Source organism: Centruroides sculpturatus, unplaced genomic scaffold, assembly GCF_000671375.1.
Source record: "Centruroides sculpturatus isolate CEXI.00-Female unplaced genomic scaffold, Cexi_2.0 scaffold617, whole genome shotgun sequence".
NCBI lineage: Eukaryota > Metazoa > Arthropoda > Arachnida > Scorpiones > Buthidae > Centruroides > Centruroides sculpturatus.
In genome coordinates, this window is record NW_019385101.1 from 349,914 (window position 1) to 372,417 (window position 22,504).

At 32.1% G+C, this 22,504-nt stretch overlaps 2 protein-coding genes across 4 annotated transcripts; one reads left to right on the plus strand and one right to left on the minus strand.

Moving 5' to 3' along the window:
* Positions 1-1,968: 1,968 nt before the first annotated feature.
* Positions 1,969-4,322, minus strand: LOC111634697. The gene is made up of 4 exons (XM_023379535.1): positions 4,233-4,322; positions 3,021-3,085; positions 2,399-2,434; positions 1,969-2,328 (listed from the first exon to the last, which is right to left on the minus strand). Exons 2-4 carry the CDS (start codon positions 3,073-3,075, stop codon positions 2,090-2,092), a joined length of 330 nt encoding a protein of 109 aa, XP_023235303.1. The 5' UTR covers positions 3,076-3,085; positions 4,233-4,322; the 3' UTR covers positions 1,969-2,089.
* A 3,087-nt stretch (positions 4,323-7,409) lies between these two features.
* Positions 7,410-13,169, plus strand: LOC111634704. 3 transcript variants are annotated; one of them, XR_002758263.1, is made up of 4 exons: positions 7,410-8,229; positions 8,345-8,401; positions 10,329-11,081; positions 12,636-13,169. XR_002758263.1 is itself a non-coding variant. In XM_023379541.1 (3 exons), the coding sequence occupies exon 2, from the start codon at positions 10,542-10,544 to the stop codon at positions 11,079-11,081; it is 540 nt and encodes a 179-aa protein (XP_023235309.1). In that variant the 5' UTR covers positions 10,126-10,242; positions 10,329-10,541; the 3' UTR covers positions 12,636-13,169. The 3 variants fall into 3 exon arrangements, 1 of the variants encoding a protein (XP_023235309.1); XR_002758262.1 differs by having other exon boundaries at positions 7,410-8,401; XM_023379541.1 differs by lacking the exons at positions 7,410-8,229; positions 8,345-8,401 and adding an exon at positions 10,126-10,242.
* The last annotated feature ends 9,335 nt before the right edge of the window (positions 13,170-22,504 follow it).

Here is a 22,504-nt window from a genome sequence, read left to right on the forward strand (position 1 = left end):
AAATAAAAAAAATAATTTTTAACGATACAATAGTCTTCGTTAATCTTGACATCGACGAAAATTCAACGCGAGGCGTCACGCGACGGAGGAAAATGTCAAGATGGGATAAATTAATATATTTTTTCGTACGCAGTCGGTTATCCGAAACAGCGATCTTCCGAACAACTCCGGTCCCAATCGATTCGGATAATCGATGCTCTGCTGTAATCATTAGGCGAGGAATTTTTCAAGGAGATTCTTTGAGTCCTCTCTGGTTCTGCCTAGCCCTGAACCCATCATCCAACACGTTAAACAACACGCAATACGGCTACAATATCAGACGTAAAAAACATCACAGTTTACGCTGTCACATCTCATGTACATGGACGACATAAAACTTTATGCATCTACACAAAAACAACTTCATCAACTCCTACAAATCACACATTCATACACCAAGGACACACAATTGGAGTTTGGCTTGGACAAATGCAAAACACTTCACATAGAAAAAGAAATCCTAAAGAAAGAAGATTTTGCACTTGGAAATGGGGACATTATTGAATCCATGGAAGAGGGCGAGTTCTACAAGTATTTAGGATTCCAACAGGCCAAACTAACAGAACATACACAAATAAAGCAAAGATTAATTAAAGAATACCAAAGTAGGTTAAATGCTATACTTAGAACACAGTTAAATGCAAAACACACAGTTAAAGCAATAAACACATATGTCATCCCAGTACTCACATACTCTTTTGGAGTTATACATTGGACTCACACAGATCTCGAGCAACTCCAAAGGAAAACAAGAACAACACTTACTAAGCATAAACAACATCATCCTAAATCCGCCACAGAAAGATTAACCCTTCCACGTAAAGAAGGCGGACGTGGCCTGATTGACATAGTTAACCTTCACTACAAACAAATACAGTCACTGCGAGAGTTTTTCTACAAGAAACAAGAAACATCACAGTTACATAAAGCAGTAACTCTAGCAGACTCAAATAACACACCATTAAACTTACACTCACAACATACAGACATGACACAACACATAAAAAGCATAGACACCATCAAGCAATCGTGGGCTCGAAAGGCACTCCATGGCAGGCATCCTTATGACCTGGCCCAGGATTTTGTTGACAAAACTGCGTCAAACAGCTGGTTAGATCGGGGATGCCTCTTTGGGGAGACGGAAGGATTCATGATTGCCATACAGGATCAGGTCATAAATACTAAAAACTACAGAAAACACATACTCAAAGATACAACACTCACAAATGACACATGCAGAAAATGTCACATCATGCCAGAAACTATACAACACATCACTTCTGGTTGCAAGCTCTTGGCACAGACAGATTACTTACATAGACACAATCAAGTAGCAAATATAATACACCAAGAGCTTGCAAAGAAACACAAATTGGCAGACATCCACGAACCATACTACAAGTACATTCCACAGACAGTATTGGAAAACAACACACACAGACTGTACTACGGCAGAGCCATAATCACAGATAAAACAATTTACCACAACAGACCAGACATCACACTCATTGACAAATACAATAAAATCACATACATTATAGACATAGCCACTCCAAACACTCAAAATGTACAAAACACATGCACTGAAAAAATTAGCAAGTACACAGAACTCGCCCAGGAAATAAGGCATCTGTGGAGGATGGATAGGGTACTTATTGTATGGTACATTATTCTATATCGGAAAAACTCGGTCGGCACTGGAACAGGAACGAATTAAATTCGAATACAGAGGTACTACTGTACTTCGAACTTTTATCAGAAATAAGATTATATTTTACATTGCTACGAATATTTATAGTATAAAAAATGACTATTAATCACAATATTTTATTATTTAGGTATAAAATTGTTGTAATAATACAAATTTATCATTATAATACAAATTATAATACATTTTAAAATACAGAATGTGTATAAACTGAAAAGCCAATTTTTTTAATCTAGGAAAAAAAAAACTATAATGCAGCTCTATTTACCAGTAAGATTATTCCGAAATATTATAACTAAAATATTTTAAATATGTTATTTATAATTGTAGTGTAGTTTTAATTTATTTTAAATGCATATAAGGAGGTGGACACGATGAGATATTCGAAAATCCGCTATTTCCTCCGGCTGGAATAGTGATAATAGTGAGTCCGGAAGGAACGGTGGTGGTACTTCGTTGCGCAATTACAGGTTTACGTGATCGACAGCAATTACAGCAGAAATAACATATGCACGAACAGCAAATAATTAATCCAACCACGCATCCCATAATAATACCTATAAAATCTCCAGTTGCAAGTCCTGAAATAAATAAATATTTTTTTTAAATATTAGGCGGGATGTTGTTTTTAAACTAAACACCATTATTTACCTGTACTTTCTTCATCTGACAAATGATCTAATTTCACTGAAAATAAATTTTAGTGATGTAATAAAAGTTTACACAGTTACTTATATATGAGATCTTAAAAAGTAAATAAATTAAGAGCTAATTTATTGTGTCACTAGATTGATATGATAGTCAACAGGCAGTAAAGGCACTCTGGCTCGAATCGGTCAAGATAGCAGCTTACCGCTCTGCGATCATAACCAATCATAACGGGTCGAAAAACTCCAGGAATTTTCCCAGAAGTAGTTCGTCCAGATATGTCGGTCCGTGTCTCTCATCATCAGCTGCTCCATCGTAAGCTTGGCTGAACCGTTAAAACAGGCCTTCTTAGTGCCCACAGAATAAAAATATTTACAAATAAAACTAAAACATAATTAACTAATTGATAAATTTTTTAAATCCCCCACTACGGTACGCCACCGTAAAAAGTTAATTTTATTAATTCAAAATTTGTTATTTCTTTCTTATTAACAATGCATTATACTGTATTATCTTAATTTCAAAAATTTTAATTTACAGTATTAATAAACATTTTATTGTCATTTCTTAAATGAATCAAATATTTTTTTTAGTTTAAATAGAAGTCATTTATAACATAAATTACCTTTGTCAGTTAGAGCAAAAAGTAATGCTAAAACAACCCAGTACTTGAGATTCATGTTTACAAATCTGCAAAAACATAAATTCCATTGTATTGTCAGATTTAAATATTTAATTTTGCTGCTAGTGAGACATGAATTATTATTTATTAAATATCAATGTCTTGAAATTTCTACAAATATTTGCACTGAAGTTTTTCAAACACACACAAATCATAAGCCTGTTCTGCAAAGAAGACTAGAAAATATAAATAAATAACTTTAGACAACAATTAAATAGGCTGACACAATATAATAAAATAATACCAAACTGAATGAAAGAGATTAATAAAATATTTTGAAAAATTAAAACGCACACTACAAGAATACATTGAAACTTTCAAACAAAAACTTCCAGCCATATCGCAAAGATAAAATATTTTCATATTAAGAAAAAACAATAAATTATTCACAATCGGTCTTTTTTCTGCAGACAACTATATTCTAAACCCACCATACAATTATAGCACAACACAAAGACATCCGTCCTTTTTTGCTCAATTCAATCATACACAGAAATGAAAGCAAGCATGGATCAAGTGGAAAATCAATACATGCACAATATACAGATCATACTTTGTGTGAATATAAATACATACGACATTCAAAACGCAGTGTCTCCTTTGGCTGAGTAAATATAACTACTGCAATCCATAAATATATCACTTGTCATTTTAACTGAAAATTTCGGTTTTGTATAGTTTTTTTTTTAACTCTTTCCGCCCTTCGGGTCTGTTCGGATATGTCGGGCCCCGACATATTCGAACAGACCATCCCCCGAAAAATTCCTGTGGATTTTTCGACCTGGGGGACTGGGGATTAGACCCCGTGTCCCCCAGAGCGGTAGGCTGCCACCTTGCCCGCTCGGCCATCCGGCCGCAGTTTTGTATAGTGAATTCACATGCCTTACTCAAATGTTTTGGTATCAAACACACTGAAGTCTTACCTCATTGTGTTTGATACCAAAATAAATCACGTGAATTGATATTCGGGCTGATAAATTTACGCGAATTTTATCAACACACTGCACTTTACATCACGACAGATATTTTATCTGAATTTTATTCCCTGCTATTATAGAAATTATAGTAATCTGCCAAATTTTGACCACCTGATTTTTGAATTTTTTCGACACTGACATTTTAGAAGCCAAAACATGAATTTAAAAAAGGGCTTACCGAACACTTGAATCTATTTGCCCTCAGACAATTTTATCTTAAGAGTAAAAATTATGGCGTCGTAGAGGAGCGCGCACACTGCTAGATACAGTAGGAGAACGACAAAATAGTCCTCGAGCTCCGCAGACAGCTTCCAACTTTTCTGTCTGTAGACTGTTGTCCGCCTGAATAAACACATCGATGCACGCACATAGAAGACAAAACTCTCTGCCGCAACATCCACTCCCGTTTTCTATAGCGTGGTGGAAACTGCTATATTGGAAATTTAAAAATATCAAAATAGATGACGATAGATTTTTTTAAGTCGCTGAAACTATTTTTCAAATAATGAGCAGAATGAATTGCTAAATTTTAGCACGACGTAATTGGATATTCTAGTACAATATCAACATTACGAAATTTTCCTTGCGAAAATATAATCAGTAAAATTTACGGATTATATTTTCGCAAGGAAAATTTGCCCAACGCATAATGACAATAGTTCACGGAATGTAGTTTGGATGTAGAAAGGATTTTATTACTGATACGAGCGATTATTTATTGTGATACCGTCACAATGCCGGGCTGTAATTTTTAATCATATTTACATTAAAACTTTCAAACAAAAACTTCCAGCCATATCGCAAAGATAAAACATTTTTATATTAAGAAAAAGAAGAACAAATTATTCACAATGGGTTTTTTTCCTACAGACATCTATATACTAAACTCACCATACAATTATAGCACAACACAAAGACATCGGTCTTTTTTTTTCTTCAATTCAATCATACACAGAAATGAAAGCAAGCACGGATCAAGTGGGAAAACAATACATTGCACAATATACCAATCATTCTTTGTGTCAATATAAACATATACGACATTCAAAACGCAGTGTCTACCGTTGGCTGAGTAAATATAACCACTGCAATCCACAAATATCGTTTGTCATTTTAACTCAGTGGCGTAGCGTGGGTGTCAGCCGCCCGGGGAGAAGGAAAATTTCGCCGCCCCCTTATTTAGATCTCAATTGAAAAGACTAAAATTCAGTTTCGTCACAGAGTAAGTAATGAAAAATTCCGTGCTCATTTCAATCTGTGCGAATCGTAGGTGAGACAAAAATATCAAATGAAATGGTTCAAATTTTTACAAGATATTATTATTATTTATTGTGAAATTTTGCCGCCCCCTAAAAGTGCTGCCATGGACGGGCCGCCACTGCCGCCCCCACTACGCTACGCCATTGACGTGATTTATTTTGGTATCAAACACAATAAGATAAGATTTCAGCGTGTATGATACCAATGCATTTGATTAAAGCATGTGAAATCACTATACAAAACCGAAATTTTTAATTAAAATGACATGATATATTTATGGATTGCAGTGGTTATATTCACTCAGCCAAAGGAGACACTGCATTTTGAATGCCGTATGTATTTATATTGACCCAAAGCATGATTGGTATATTGTGCATATATTGATTTTCCACTTGATCCATGCTTGCTTTCATTTCTGTGTATGATTGAATTGAACAAAAAAGGACCGATGTCTTTGTGTTGTGCTATAATTGTATGGTGGGTTTAGTATATAGATGTCTGTAGGAAAAAAACCCATTGTGAATAATTTATTCTTCTTTTTCTTAATATAAAAATGTTTTATCTTTGCGATATGGCTGGAAGTTTTTGTTTGAAAGTTTTAATGTAAATATGATTAAAAATTACAGTCCGTCATTGTGACGGTATCACAATAAATAATCGCTCGTATCAGTAATAAAATCCTTTCTATATCCAAACTACATTCCGTGAACTATTGTCATTATACGTTGGGCAAACTTTCCGTGCGAAAATATAATCAGTAAAATCGCGCGTATTGTACTAGAACATCCAATTACGTCGTGCTAAAATTTAGCAATTCATTCTGCTCATTATTTGAAAAATAGTTTCAGCGACTTGAAAAATCTATCGTCATCTATTTTGATATTTTTAAATTTCCAATATAGCAGTTTCCACCACGCTATAGAAAAGGGAGTGGATGTTGCGGCAGAGAGTTTTGTCTTCTATGTGCGTGCATTGATGTGTTTATTCAGGCGGACAACAGTCTACAGACAGAAAAGTTGGAAGCTGTCTGCGGAGCTCGAGGACTATTTTGTCGTGCTCCTACTGTATCTAGCAGTGTGCGCGCTCCTCTACGACGCCATAATTCTTACTCTTAAGATAAAATTGTCTGAGGGCAAATGGATTCAAGTGTTCGGTAAGCCCTTTTTTAAATTCATGTTTTTGCTTCTAAAATGTCAGTGTCGAAAAACTATACTTTCTATAATAGCCGGAGAGTAAAATTTAGATAAAATATCTGTCGTGGTGTAAAGTGCAGTATGTTGATAAAATTAGCAGCCCGAATTTCAATTCACGTGATTTATTACCTCTGTGTATTTGATACCAAAACATTTGAGTAAAGCATGTGAGTTCACATGCTTTGTTCAAATGTACCCTAAATTTTTAGTTAAAACAGTGGCGTAGCGTAGTGGGGCGGCAGGGGCGGCCTGCCCCGAGCGGCACTTTTTAGGGCGCAGCAAAATTTCACAATAAATAATAATAATATCTTGTAAAAATTTGAACCATTTCATTTCATATTTTCGTCGTTTTACGATTCGGACCGATTGAAATGAGCACGGAATAGTGTTACCAACCGGACAGTCTGGGAATCGACTGACCGTCCGGATGAACTATTAACTTTACCCGGCGATATCGTGCGCAACCTTCGACCTTTATTTTTTTCTTTTTGCTTGTACGATTCATTCGTATTCATATACATTCCCAATATCCATCCAATAGAGCTAAGTCATCTAGGTTACTTACGTTACTCCTACCCATGTCTCCCTAGTTGCTAACTGTAACTGATTTAGAACCGCCATGCATTGCACATTATTCTTCGCATTGCAAAATGACATACATGCGTCAGGAACTTCTGTTCGAACAAACCTCACATGCCGTCCGGGTCAGCGATTTTAAAAAGGTGGCAATACTAGCACAGAATTTTTCATTACTTATTCTGTGACGAAACTGAATTTTAGTCTTTTAAATTGGGATACCTAAATAAGGGGACGGCGAAATTTTCCTTTGCTCCGGGCGGCTGACACCCACGCTACGCCACTGATCCTGCGATTATATAGTGTACTGGCAAACTTTATCCGAAATACATATACAATTTAAAATTACAAAATAATAAAATACTGTAGTTAAAAAAACGTTGGTTTAAGGATGAAAACGTTCGTTACGGTTAATAAATAATTCTCAATGACATAAGATGTTTTTGCGTAGGTATAACATAAAAGCAATTATTCTCACAGTTATGCAAGATTTTTTTTATTTACACAAATCATATGAAGTCTTTCGGATGTTAAGATTAACTTTCATCACGGCCATCATAACCTGTCTAACACGTATCACTTTTCAAATATTAACAGTACTAGACCACTATTAATTAGTAGTGGTTGACCATCCTCTTTTCCAGAAGGAGATCAAGAACTACTTTTGGTCGAATTACTTCAACCCCTTCCGCAACGTTCTCTTCTTTCTATCGAACGAGCGGTATGGTTAGCATTGGAATTGGAAAATCCAAAATACGAGGTTAACGGCCAGCACAAAATATGATTTAAGTGATTTTCGAGGGTGCCGAGTTTAATAATATTAAAATTTTTCATAATGTCGAATAAAGATTTTTGAATTGTTCTACAGCATTAGAAATTTTCACTTGAAGACGTCATTATTTTATAAAATTTAAACGTTCTTTTTTAAAACGTTTACGAAACCAAACGGTTCTACGTTCTATCGACTTTAAAACGAAAGGATTCAAAATAAATGAACTTTTTTGGAATTTTTACTGGATATTGTAATCTGACGATATAATATTTTTTTGAAATAATTTTAATAATTTGAAACAATATATTGAAGTGTTTCATTGAATTCAACATGTGGAATAACGGCCATTTTTACAGACACGATTCGATACATGGGTAAGAATGGTGTGTTCTTCTTCTTAATCATTACTTGGCTTCCAAATAACCTATCCTTTGTTTTGTCTTCATGATGCGACACCATCTTGACGCGCAACATTTGAATTCTTACCAGTTCGGATCGATGCCCGTGAACCCCAACCGAACGAGAATTTTCCGGCATGAAAGACAGGTAAGGACTTTTCTGTAATTATCGCTTTTTTTCTAATTTATTACGTGATAAACAAGCATGAATTAACACAAATAACCCATTTGAAATACAAATCATAATTTAAATGCCATCAGTTGGAAAAATTTCTGGATAGATTGCATTATTTTTTCGTTTCGAAATATAGAACTAACTCGATTCCAACTGTTTCAATGACGCGAATAAATCTCGTCGTTGCTTTTTTTATCGATCATTCCTTACTGGTATTAAATTGTTAAACAGTGCTGCACATATTTGTCTTTTCCGTATTTAGAACAATCTCGATATTGACATTAGATTATTCTTTTGAACATTCGCTAAATTCGAGTTAATATCTAACTCCAGAGCCTGGACAAGTGTTCTCTACAACTCTTTCGGAAAAGTTGTTTCTCTACTTTCTATTGTAAATAGGTGTTTGATTAACTGATCTGTTTGAACCACTACCTTTAGTAACATAACAATCAATTATTTATGCAATAACCGATTATTGGAAACTTAGATCTAATTAAATGCGGATATGTTTGAAATTTGTGCTTTGCTTGGTAATCACTGCGCTTTCTTTGTATGAGTGTCACAAATATTCAGAATCGAGTTCCCATTTCATTTTTTTTCTGGTTTATTACTTGTTTTCTTTTCCTTATTTTCTATTCATACAAACATTTGTCGATGTTCACTACGCAGTTCGGTCAGTACCGCTTTGTTTCATGTACAGTAGAGCATCGATTATCCGACTCAATTGGGGACTGGGGTTGGATAACTGAAAAAATGGATAACCGAAAGATACAAAAAATATTCATTATTAGTATAGTATATTAATGTATCTCATGTAATTAGTGTATTAGTATATCGCTATTAACCTACTTCGCGTTGAATTTTCATCCATGTTAAGCTTAACAAAAATTTTTTTAAATAATAATCGTCGCTATTGTATCGTTAAAAATTAGAAAATTAAGCCTCGTTTAAATACTGGCTCCCTTTCATTGTCGAGCCATGTTGCCAGCTAAAACACGTAAAAATACTATTAAAGTAGCCAAGACATTGCCAAATATTGTAGCGCCACATCACTAGCAGACATTTGAATTTGCCGACTAGAACGGTCGGTTAACCGACGTGGCGATTAATCGGTGGTCGGATAATCGATGCTCTGCTGTACTTTGCAGTCGAAATTTAGAGCTCCATGAAAGGATGTCGAACCATTTTCTATGCTTTCTCTAAAAAGAAACGTATCTACTCAGATATATACTGTACTGTACATAGAAAAGAATTCCATCTACTCAGATGAGAAGCCAAATAGCTTTGTCTCAAGTCTGGGTAGGCTTAAGCTCTACTTTGTAACTCCTGAAATCTTTACGGCTTCTGCAACAGATCTGTACAAAAGACAATGTTATTGAAACTGTTCTGCCAAATTTCAAAATAGAATTTCTATTTGAGATAACTAAATGTTTAATTTATTGCTTGTAATGTGTATACGAAGAAACATTTTTAGCCAACTTAATTGTCTCTCATCAGTTTCCAAAAATATTCAGCCTATATTTATGTCTCATAATTTCAAGCGCTTAGCCATGTATTATACATTGACTAAGGGCTTGAAATTATTTCGCTTATTAGATATAAATATAGGCTCAACATCTTTTTTATGTTATTATTTTTTTTTTATTTTGTGTGATTTTTTTAAATTTTAAACTTAGAATGTCGCGTAAACAGATTTTAACGACTCCAGATTCGGAGTCAAACGAACACGCGATGTTGAAACATTCAAATTTTTTAAGCAAATGTTCTAGAATTTGATAAATTATGGTTAATTAAATTACTATAAATACGTGTTTGTAAGCAAGTTTCATGTTGGAAATTAGATTCAATTTCTCAAATTATTTTTATCCAGTTGTTTCTTATGTTTGAATTTATGTTGCAGATTTTTGAATAGCAAACAATCGAAAACTTGGAAAATCGAAAATCCGAAGAATTTTCTAGTTGTAGAACAGACTCCAGATGTTCGGATGAAGACGATTACATCAAAGAGACGGACAACTGCGGAAGGTATGCAGTTTCTTCGTCCGCTTGTGCAGACGTAACCGAAGATCTAAAGAGAAACAGAAAAAAACTGAAAGATTTGCACATTGAAAGTATGAAAGAAGACAGAGAACCAGAAGATAATGAGAATTCTTCGCATTTTCGCGAACAATTAGAAATTTTCGAACTTCTTAAAAAGTCTGACTGTCGACACGAAATGCTAAAGAATATGGGGATGAATTGGTTCTACGACGACACTTTATTGGACCAGACCGATTCTGACAGTGAAGATGACGTTCGAATTGTTATTAACTCTCTGAAAGACGATTCAAAAGATGCGAAGATCGATGACGACAAAGAAAACGTGAGTCCCGATTGGAAAAAAAGAAAATCCAATTTGACATCATTAGACACTTCTCAATGGTCTTTGAAGAGGATCGCGGAAACGAGTAACGTGCGAAAGAGAATTCGAGAGATGGAAAGAAAGAGACAGGCACTCGACGAAAATTTTGAGACAAATAAGGGAACAAAGATATCCAAAATGATCGACGAAAACGACTTTTATCATTCGACTGTCAACTCGGCGTTTTCAGAAGAAACGAAAGATGCAGGAACAGAAAAGAGGAGAACGGTGGTGGAAAATGCGGATAGTTAGGTATTTTTTTAATCTCTCTTACAATTTCCATAGTTTTGGATCTTTGAGAAAATCCAAAACTATGGAAATTGTAAGATTTTTGGATCTTTCCTTCTATAGCAGGTGTGGCCAAACTTTTATCCCTTAGGGGCTACTTTTTTGGTAAAATATAGTCTGTAGGCGACTATGAATATGGGCAAACAATTTTAGGATTTTTATATGCGCATGCGTTAACATTCATTTGCATTGTTCATCGGGATAAATACAAACAGTATGGGTACGTTGCACAGATAGTCTATTATTGTAAGAAGAAATTATCGAATTAAGATTTTTAAACATTAATTTAAGTGAAAGCAAATTGTTCAACTTTAGCTTCTCGGGCTACTTTCAAAACATTTGCGGTCGACCAGTCGACCGCTGTCTACGTGTTGGCCATCCCTGTTCTAGAGAGTAAAAAAGAGAAAACACAAATTGCATCTTAGAAACGAAGATGGAATTCAAACCAGTAACGAATACATCTGTATCTCTATATATACTGGTATATATCTAAATAGCGGCCGGATGGCAGCCTACCGCTCTGGGTGACCTGGGTTCGAATCCGAACGCGTCGAAAAATCCCCAGGAATTTTTCGGGGGTGGTCCGTTCGGATATGTCGGGCCCCGTCCCTCACCATCCGGTCGCCCCATTGTGGGCCTGGCCGAACCCATAATGGGCTTGCAAAAAGGGCCCTCTTAGTGCCCACAGGGCGGAAAGAGTTAAAAATATATATATAGGCCTATATATATTTAAATATATAAAATTGCTTATCCTGACCGCCCAGAGCAAACCGCTGAACCTAAAGAGGTGAAATTTGCTACACAGTTAGGGTACGTCATGAAAACGCTCACTAAGAAGGGATTTTTCGAAATTCCCCCGCGGAGAGAGAGGAAGAGAATTGAGGCTTAACCAGAAGAACGGCTTCTACTGTACTATTTTAGATGCGATTTTTTATTTTCAACTACGTTTAGTCTTCATTGAGTACCTAGGTGAATTAAATAGATAACATTTAAGACATTGTTATAAATATTTTTATCTATTTCGATTTAAAAAATGTTCGAACCGTTTTAAATTCGAATTTGTTATTGTATATTGGTTCGATTATAGAACGATTGTAAACGTTCCAGAAAANATCGAGTACTTAGGTGTATTAAATTGATAACATTTCAGACATTGTTATAAATATTTTTATGTATTTCGATTTTAAAAATGTTCGAACCGTTTTAAATTCGAATTTGTTATTGCATATTGGTTCGATTATGGAACGATTGTAAACGTTCCAGAAAATTGATCAAATTGAAAATAGTTCGTTTGATTCTTGGCAATTCTCATCATTCTCGGCGGTAGGTGTTATATAACAATTACTATGGTTATTGAAATACTGAATATAAATAGGGTTTGCTTGCAAAATCCTCGCGGGCAAAGCCGCGGGTAACAGCTAGTATACGTATATATATAAGAATTCCATAGATGTCAATGAGTTTCATTGTCAAATAGATCATCAAAAGTATGGAAAATTGATAAAATGCGTTTCGCAGGAATTCGTCTCTGAAATGTTTGAATGGTTTGATAACAACGTGAAGGAGTTATGCAAGGAAAAATTCGTAAATTCCCATCCCATTCGATATCGTCAATGTGAGGAGATTGATCGATCGCCATTTAAGAGATCAGAATTTGGAATATTAGCAAGAGATACAAAAGGAGTCGATCAGAAAATGGAAAAGTTGGTCAATCTAGAAGTGACGAAAAATTATTTGTTTGGAACGAAACTAGAAGCAATGAAAATATTCGATAGTTTTACAGTAGAAATGACGAATTTCCCAAACCAGGTGGAAGATTTAGAAATTTTTACGGGAAAAGAAAGATCGGATGTCACTTCGACTCCTGGCTGAGGAGAAACGGGGAAACTGTTCCAATATGATTTGAATCTTTCCTTTAAGTCTTCTTCCGAAATCATTCCAAATGACAAAAATGAAGGAAATTAATGAAAATCTTTCGAACTGATCGAAGAGTACTGTTATTAATTGTACCTTGTGTGTGTACACTTTTGTGTAAAATACGAAAGAATTAATAAATGTGTTGTTTGAAATTATCAACAGTGATTTTAGACTCATTATAGAGTTGTGATTTGTCTAAATTATTTACAGATTTAAGTANTAAGTCAAAGAAACATTGCTTAAAATAGCAAACTGAAACTGTAATATAAGTTTTAGGTAATGCTTTATAAAATATACACTAACGATTTTCCCCTTAATTATATTTGCAATAGAGACAAATTTTTTGGTATTTAATATTTTAAATTGCATAAAATTCAATTAAAAAAAATGTTTTGCCTTAATCCTTCCTTTTTAATAATTTGTATATTTTACAAGCTCCATTTCTTATTTAATTTTTTTTAAAATTATATTTACTCCTTTCATTATTTATCTTTTACTTGTTAAAACTTTATATACGACTTCATTTTCGCTTATTATTATTTCATGTACTGCTGCAGGCCTTTATACAATTACTTCAGAAAAAGCAATTGAAGGTCTAACTTAAACGCAATATAATAAGAATAACAGATTATTGTTATTATATTTCCTTTATTATACAATTCCTTCCCTTCCACGAAGTAATAATATATATAAAAATACGAGGCCTTAAGTATAGCTTAGGGCCTCGTATTTTTATATATATCATTACTATTTTTACTATTATATTATATACACATTTTTACTATTATATTATATTATTTTTACTATAGAACCTTAAACTAAAGTCTGTCAATAGAAAAACCTGGGGATTTTTCCCCGACTCCAGAGAAAACTTTGGTACTCGTAATGGTTCCTACTCCTCCAATGTTATTTTTATTAACAGAAAAAAAAAATTTAAGACCGCTTTTTTTTATTAATAAAGAAACTACATATTTTATTTGTTTAAAAAAATGGCTCTAACTCCAGGCTCTATACAAGTTCTGGACGGGCCTGCAAATCCGGTCTGACAATATATATAAGAAGTAAATACAGAAATCTTAGAAAAGGGCTTATATTCATTAAAATTTTATACGATTAATGCTATTTTTCTCCTACTCAATTAAAAATATTAAAACATAAGTTGTTTAGAATTATAATGGAGAAAAATATTGAATAGTTTTGTATATACATGGCATATACATGGTATATACTTGTATAAAGTATTGCCAGAATATTTATACCTTCGGCATAAAGGTCAACTACCTAAATTTAGAGCTTCGTTCGGTTCAAACTCATCTTTTGTACAATGATGCGGCATTTTGACGGCAACCGGAATAGAAAATCATATTAATTACTTTAATTCGTACTCAAAACTATACAATATATTAATGTCAGATTTTATTGGTAAAAGCATTTTCGTGTATTTATTGAAAACTTAAATAATAATCCGACGTAACGATCGAAAACAAAAATAAATTCACGGAACGATACTTATGTAAGGTCGTTTGAAAGTTAAAAAGTTGAATAGAACTCGCCACATGTTTGTCATTGAATAATTAATTAATGCGATGGAAATTGTTTAAATGTGGCGTAGATCACAATTAAAATACAAATAAAAAAATAAAAAAATTATTAATATTATTTAAATTCACCTTATACGATAGCTTTTATTAATTTTACCGAATTTCCGGTCATATAACATTAACTAAATCGTCTCGGTTGACAGTTCGTATTGGTATTTAAATATTACTGATGATCGGTTTACTCGANTAAATCATACTCATCGTATGTTCAGCTAGGCTTACAATGATGGTGAGAGACGGGACAGATCATTCCCGAAAAATTCCTGGGGTTTTTTAATTATGGCATATGAATATTTTATCATTTAAATTCAATGTTGATCCACTTTAGTCTAATTATTATAAAACATTACTTCGTTTTTGCAATATTTAACAGTAGATTCAAGTTCAAGAAGTTTTGACTCCAGTAATAATTTTTTAATCATAAATAAAAATATCGTTTCAGAAATTTAATTTATGGATGTTAATTCCCTTATTTTATCTAAAATTATTACAAATTCAAAGCCGAATGATCCAATATATTAGATCTGAACTTCTATCCCCAGAATTCCATTCAGAGTGCTGCATGCGGCTGGCTCCAATGAAATTCGCAGGAAAGAAATTGACTCGTTACAGGTTCCTTTACCTTCTTTCTCGTCACCGGACTGCTTGAAAACCCTATAATTCACACTTCGCCACACTTTAATTCTACACTTAAATCTATAGTTAGAAACGGACATCCTGAGCTTCTGACACGCACACAATATATTACAAAAAAATTTAAAAATTAAACTAAACAAACTATCAGCCAATCACATCTTTTAGCTTTGATCTTATGCGACAAGATGTAAACAAGAAGAGAAGTTAAAGAATGGCAGACGCCTTGACTACCTGGCCATCCTGCAGTCAGCACAATTAAGTTGTAAAAGCTTAATATTCCCAGCTTTTACGACTTAATTGGTTCTAGTAAACTCGTCGTTAGATAAGCCATTACTTCCCATCGGATCAGTGTCAAAAATTCCGATTATGACACTAAAAAAATGTTCGCATGCTTACAGTAGACTATCGTTAATTCGAACTCAGAGGGCGGCCTTAAACAGTTAGAACTGAAAGGAAACCATTTCTGAATGATACAGAACAAAAAAAATAAGGATTTTAACAACACATTAACATCACATATCAAGCAGAATAGTCTACTATTTAATCAATGAGAAATCAAAACAAAGGCTCTGTATTGTCCATGAGAAATCGTGATAAGCAATCACTATAAGGCAACCGTAAACCGTCGAACATCAATTGATTTTAAATGTTTTTAAATTAATTAANCAGTAGACTCTCGTTAATTCGAACTCAGAGGGCGGCCTTAAGGAGCCTCAGAGTTCGGACTGTAAGGAAACCATTTCTGAATGCTACAAAACAAAAATATAATGATTTTAACAACGCATATTAACATCACATATCAAGCAGAATACTATTTAATCAATGAGAAATCAAAACAAAGGCTCTGTATTGTCCACGAGAAATCGTGATAAGCAATCACTACAGGGCAACCGTAAACCGTCGAACACCAACTGATTTTAAATGTTTTTAAATTTATTTATTTATTAATTTTAAATTCGAGCTTTTAATTTCAAGAATGAAAAGATGATGTAAAGCTCTTGATTCTAATAAACAGGAGGCGGCATAATCGAGGTCGTTATCAAAAGAATTTTACATTAATTTAAAAATAAAAAGATTAAATGAATTCCATTGAAAAATTTTAATTTGGAAATCTTATACAGTTAAACATTTCTCTGCAATGAGCATTTCACGTCATTACAGCGCACAACATTATTTCAAGGGGCAGTGGCACACTTAGAGGAGCCAAAGGGCTCTGTCGCCCTCCAAATAAATAGGAAAAATAACACAAGAAAGTTTTCCAAAAATCTTTTCCTAATTAAAATGCTATTTTATTTATGAATTGTCGTGCCTTCTATTTCTAATGAATTAACTGTCACGTAAGGTGGGAATTTTATTGAATTTGCATGAAAAATATTTTTAACCGATTAAATCTTGAGTGCGCCATTAGCAAAGAGGAACCTATACAAAGAAGAATGGAAAGTAGTCGAAAGAAGAGAGAAATGACTGAAAAGTATAGAAACAAACTGGAGGAAAAAATCTTGTGAAAAGTTGGACAAACGCTTGAAAATTGGAAAGAATGTTTCACAACACGGGCATGTTCGTCGGATTTTAATTAAAGGAACGTCAAGTGACTCAAAAAGTGAAAGTCTGCTCAAAATTACACGACGAAGTAACTTGCTACACAAAAAATCCTTCTGCGGAAGCTGCGTGATGGAGTCTCGAAGGCGCCAAACAATATTGCTGTGGTTATGGATACCAAGCATTGTCAAAATTTCTAGTTTGACTGGAAATCAGTCCAAAGGACATTCGTATGCTTTCATTGTTTCGATCTCCATCATCAAAGAAGTGTATTGCAACGAATGCATTCAGAAGAGGCTAATGTTAGTACCCTTCCTAAAGAAATACTACCCTGAATTTCGCCGTACTTAGTATACTTAGTCAGCATCCGTTATGCTGACGACATATTTGCCAAGTTGGACCATCACGGAATCCTATAATATTCCGTGAAGCCAACGTTGCAAACATTCCGCAGCTGAGACCGGATGAGAGATTTCGGTACCAACTAAAGCAAAAAAATTATAAAAATGAGTGGGAAGCTGGATACGCGAGGAAGTTAAAGGACATGTTCAAGGCCAAACTTCGTCACTTAAAAGTAATACTTTTTATGAGAAAGTAAAGATTGAAGAATTGAGAAGATTAGAGATTTCAAGAAATTCGAGACTTGTTAGCATAAACTACTTAATTTGTAGAAATATGTCATAACATAAAGAGCAACAAAATAAAATATTACCTGAAGTGGACAAAGAAAGTAGCAGTTATAGAGAATTCACTTAAACACATATAACAGATTTAAGCCTTTAAAATAATATTAGAATCTTTCTTTATAAAATTACTTTATACACTTCATTCTGAGTAAATACTCTATTGTTTTTTAACGCCTAACTAGCCCCAACATTTGAGCGATTGCTTTAGGCAGTTCGTCCAAGTGTTGCGTTGCCGACTCTAACAAAACAAACAAACAAGTCGTCTCCCGATAGTGTCACTCGGTGCGTTCCTCATGCGGTGACATCACTAGGTGGATAAAACCCAAATTTTAAGTTTTATTCTTACTCATCCACCAGTTTTTGGATAATAGCTATACCCATTTGCACCTTGGACACAGAGTTCCTCACACAGACAAACTTCAAAATTAATAGATTCCTATTTGCTTCAACCAAAAGACTTGGATAAAATTAGTATTGCCGGTTAAGTCTACTTTTATCCAATTCATACGCTTTAGTCGTAGTATATAGCCTATAGTGTATGAAAATGTATACTAAATCATTTCTGTAGATTTTTAAAAGACAAAATTAAAATTAAACAGCAATCGTTACACTAAGCTCACCACGTCATTTCCGTTCTTAGAGCAAAATTTGATAGACGTAATAAAAATATGGCTCTACAAATATTTTAAGGAAGGAAATATTCAATATACACTGTCGTAGACAATACCAAAAACTTTTTTTTGTTTTATTTCCATTATAATTAAAACTTCTAAAACTGTTTACAATTAGCCTATTACATTATTTCCGTGTAGTTTCTTCAGAATTCATAACACTAACTTCTACTTATAAATAATAAACATATAATGCTCATAAAGTATGAAGTTATAATAAACGACTTACAGTTTGTATTATCGGAAGAAATCCAAATTCTAATAGGGTTTATCTTGATTTAAAAAAAAAAGCTTACAAAATTAAGTTAAAACGTTCAAAATTGTTACAATTACAGAGTAGAATTTTCAAACATTGTGCCAAAATTGAACGTTTATATACTGCCATAGAGGAAATTCGTTACTTCTACAAATGCATTTTGCTATTTTATTTTACACAAATACAATTATACAAAAATTCCTTTCATATTTCGTCTATTATATCAATGCTAAAATTTATTAAGTCATCATTTCTCTGAATATAAATGTTCTTATTTAACAGATTACTGTTTATTAATATGTAATGAGTGCGTTTAGTAGCCTGCCAGTTTTTGATCATTCATATACATAAATAAATAAACAGCAAGCTCAGTTAGATTTAAATGGCGACAATTTCGAATTTATTTTATCACTCAATAAAGATTTTAAATTCTACAAAATTCATATTATATATTTTTAATTTTTTAGTAAAGGAAAATCGGAAGAAAATCCGTCGGAATACATTTATGTATGATTAAATAAAATATCCAAGTTATTGTGGTTGATTCGTGCAATGTCTCAATAAAAGTAAGGCAATATTTCACTTGCTTTGGACTCAGGAGACAGAACAAAACACAATTTTCAAGGACAAAAAATAGATTTCATGTTCAAAACTTTATATATTTAAGAACGTAAAATTTATTATACGGCATAATAAGCATTTTGCTATTTAGGAAGAGCTCCAGATTAGTTTTTTGATAAGATGGTATTAGTTTGTTCCAGATGGATAAAACACTAGATTTTAAATTCCGTTATTATTATTATTTTTATTTTTATTATTGTTATTTAATATTTTTATTTATTTTATTTATTTGTATTAATTTCAAATTCTGTCGAATGTTAATGAATGTAGTATTATTTTACAAATTGCAGTAATTTAAAAAGGAGGATTAACAAATTAAGACGATTAGTATTTTGCCTCCCAATTATTAAAAAGTCATTATTTCCTCTTTTATTAATTAAAATGGAAGATGAAAATATGATTTAAATACTTGGGCGTGTAAGTTATTTTAATTGTTCAAATTGATAAAATTAATATGATTTCATATGAAATTGTAATCCTAAACTATTCTCAAGAGATTTGTTCTTAAATTTGCTACTTTATGTATGTAAATAGTTTTTTTTTTTTTGCTCGAGTCTTATCAATTAGGATTTTTGTGGAAGATCTGCATTGAAACTTTTTTATCTTTGTTTTACATTAATTATAGCAACTTGTGACCCGCCTGACAATTTCAGAGTAGATTTCAAACTTTTGTATAGGCCTATATACTGTGAAAGTAAGATATTTGATAGATCTAAAGAAGATTTACAAAAACATTATGTAGTGTATTAGCTTCAAATCAATGGTCACATTGCCTGGTTAAGCGGCTTAATACAGCTGGATGTGTAAGCCAATGACGTAGCCCATTTCCTTTAAAACGGACCATGTCATTGGTTTGCTTATTCATCTGTATTAAAGCCGTTTTATCAGGCAATGAGCCCATTGTGATAGCCTCAATATTTTAAAGTTAAATATTTTTGAAATTAACCAAATATTATCAACAATACTTTTCTGACTATAATTTGTTTAAAATTTCGAGTTTTATATAACCCCCCCTTGTCTTTACTTAGTAAAAAAAAACTTTTAATAAATATATTAAAAATTTCCTGTTTTTACTTGATTTTCAAATTTAAGATGAAATAAATAAAGATTTCTGTTTCTGAAGTCTTCTGTTGCCAAGTAATCTTATAAGGTTATTTTGAATATAACATATACTGTACTTGTATTTCAAATTGTCAACAAGTTTTGATTACGTGTTACAAAATTTAATGATTTAGATGGAAGTTGTTCTAAATTACCAATGTATTAACTGTAATCTATGTGTTGTAATCATAGAAAACAGAAATTTGAAATCTAAGAAGCCAAATAAATCTGTAAACTATCTTTAATTAAATTACATCTTTAAAGATCATTTTTTAAACTATAATTTCTTGATTTTTTTATATAAATATTACTTTTAAAAATAACTTATAAGAGAATTTATTAAACATAAATTATAAGAGACAGATTAGTCAAAACTTCAATCACAGTTTAATGTAAGCAAATTAGATAAAGAAATTAAATTGAAATTTCATTTTAAAAGTTTATTAAAACAAAAAAGTTTAATGTTAAATAAACTATAATAATGTTATTAATAATTAAACTTTTCTATTTAATATTTTTTTAAAAATTATTAAGAAAAATTCAATTAAAAACTTCAGAAAAAAATTAAACAGAAAAGTTTAATTAACAATAAACTTTTTCTGTTTAATAATTTAATTTTGATTACTGCATGAAGATTACATTGATTACATAATATACATTATATTAAATTAATTAACATAATCAAGATTGTCATTAAAATAAGATTTTGATTAGTAATATTTTTGTATTTCAATTCGTCTTTATCATCTAATTTGGTTTATATCCTAAAGATTAACAATACATTGGTAATTTTTTTTAACTATAGACCAAATAGACTACGTGATCTGTCACACGAGTTAAACGCTTTTTCTCTTTTCTTCCATTTATCATCTTATATTACAAATGTGACTTAATAAAATATTCGTGAACATCCACACGTTCACTAAAATGATAAAATTTGTTCATATAGGTAACATGTAATAAATTATCAAAATAATAAAAAATTAATTTGAGAATAAATTGAATTTCTATATTGGAGTAGATCTATAAAATTCATATTAAAAAAAATGTTTTGCCTTAATCCTTCCTTTTTAATAATTTGTATATTTTACAAGCTCCATTTCTTATTTAATTTTTTTTAAAATTATATTTACTCCTTTCATTATTTATCTTTTACTTGTTAAAACTTTATATACGACTTCATTTTCGCTTATTATTATTTCATGTACTGCTGCAGGCCTTTATACAATTACTTCAGAAAAAGCAATTGAAGGTCTAACTTAAACGCAATATAATAAGAATAACAGATTATTGTTATTATATTTCCTTTATTATACAATTCCTTCCCTTCCACGAAGTAATAATATATATAAAAATACGAGGCCTTAAGTATAGCTTAGGGCCTCGTATTTTTATATATATCATTACTATTTTTACTATTATATTATATACACATTTTTACTATTATATTATATTATTTTTACTATAGAACCTTAAACTAAAGTCTGTCAATAGAAAAACCTGGGGATTTTTCCCCGACTCCAGAGAAAACTTTGGTACTCGTAATGGTTCCTACTCCTCCAATGTTATTTTTATTAACAGAAAAAAAAAATTTAAGACCGCTTTTTTTTATTAATAAAGAAACTACATATTTTATTTGTTTAAAAAAATGGCTCTAACTCCAGGCTCTATACAAGTTCTGGACGGGCCTGCAAATCCGGTCTGACAATATATATAAGAAGTAAATACAGAAATCTTAGAAAAGGGCTTATATTCATTAAAATTTTATACGATTAATGCTATTTTTCTCCTACTCAATTAAAAATATTAAAACATAAGTTGTTTAGAATTATAATGGAGAAAAATATTGAATAGTTTTGTATATACATGGCATATACATGGTATATACTTGTATAAAGTATTGCCAGAATATTTATACCTTCGGCATAAAGGTCAACTACCTAAATTTAGAGCTTCGTTCGGTTCAAACTCATCTTTTGTACAATGATGCGGCATTTTGACGGCAACCGGAATAGAAAATCATATTAATTACTTTAATTCGTACTCAAAACTATACAATATATTAATGTCAGATTTTATTGGTAAAAGCATTTTCGTGTATTTATTGAAAACTTAAATAATAATCCGACGTAACGATCGAAAACAAAAATAAATTCACGGAACGATACTTATGTAAGGTCGTTTGAAAGTTAAAAAGTTGAATAGAACTCGCCACATGTTTGTCATTGAATAATTAATTAATGCGATGGAAATTGTTTAAATGTGGCGTAGATCACAATTAAAATACAAATAAAAAAATAAAAAAATTATTAATATTATTTAAATTCACCTTATACGATAGCTTTTATTAATTTTACCG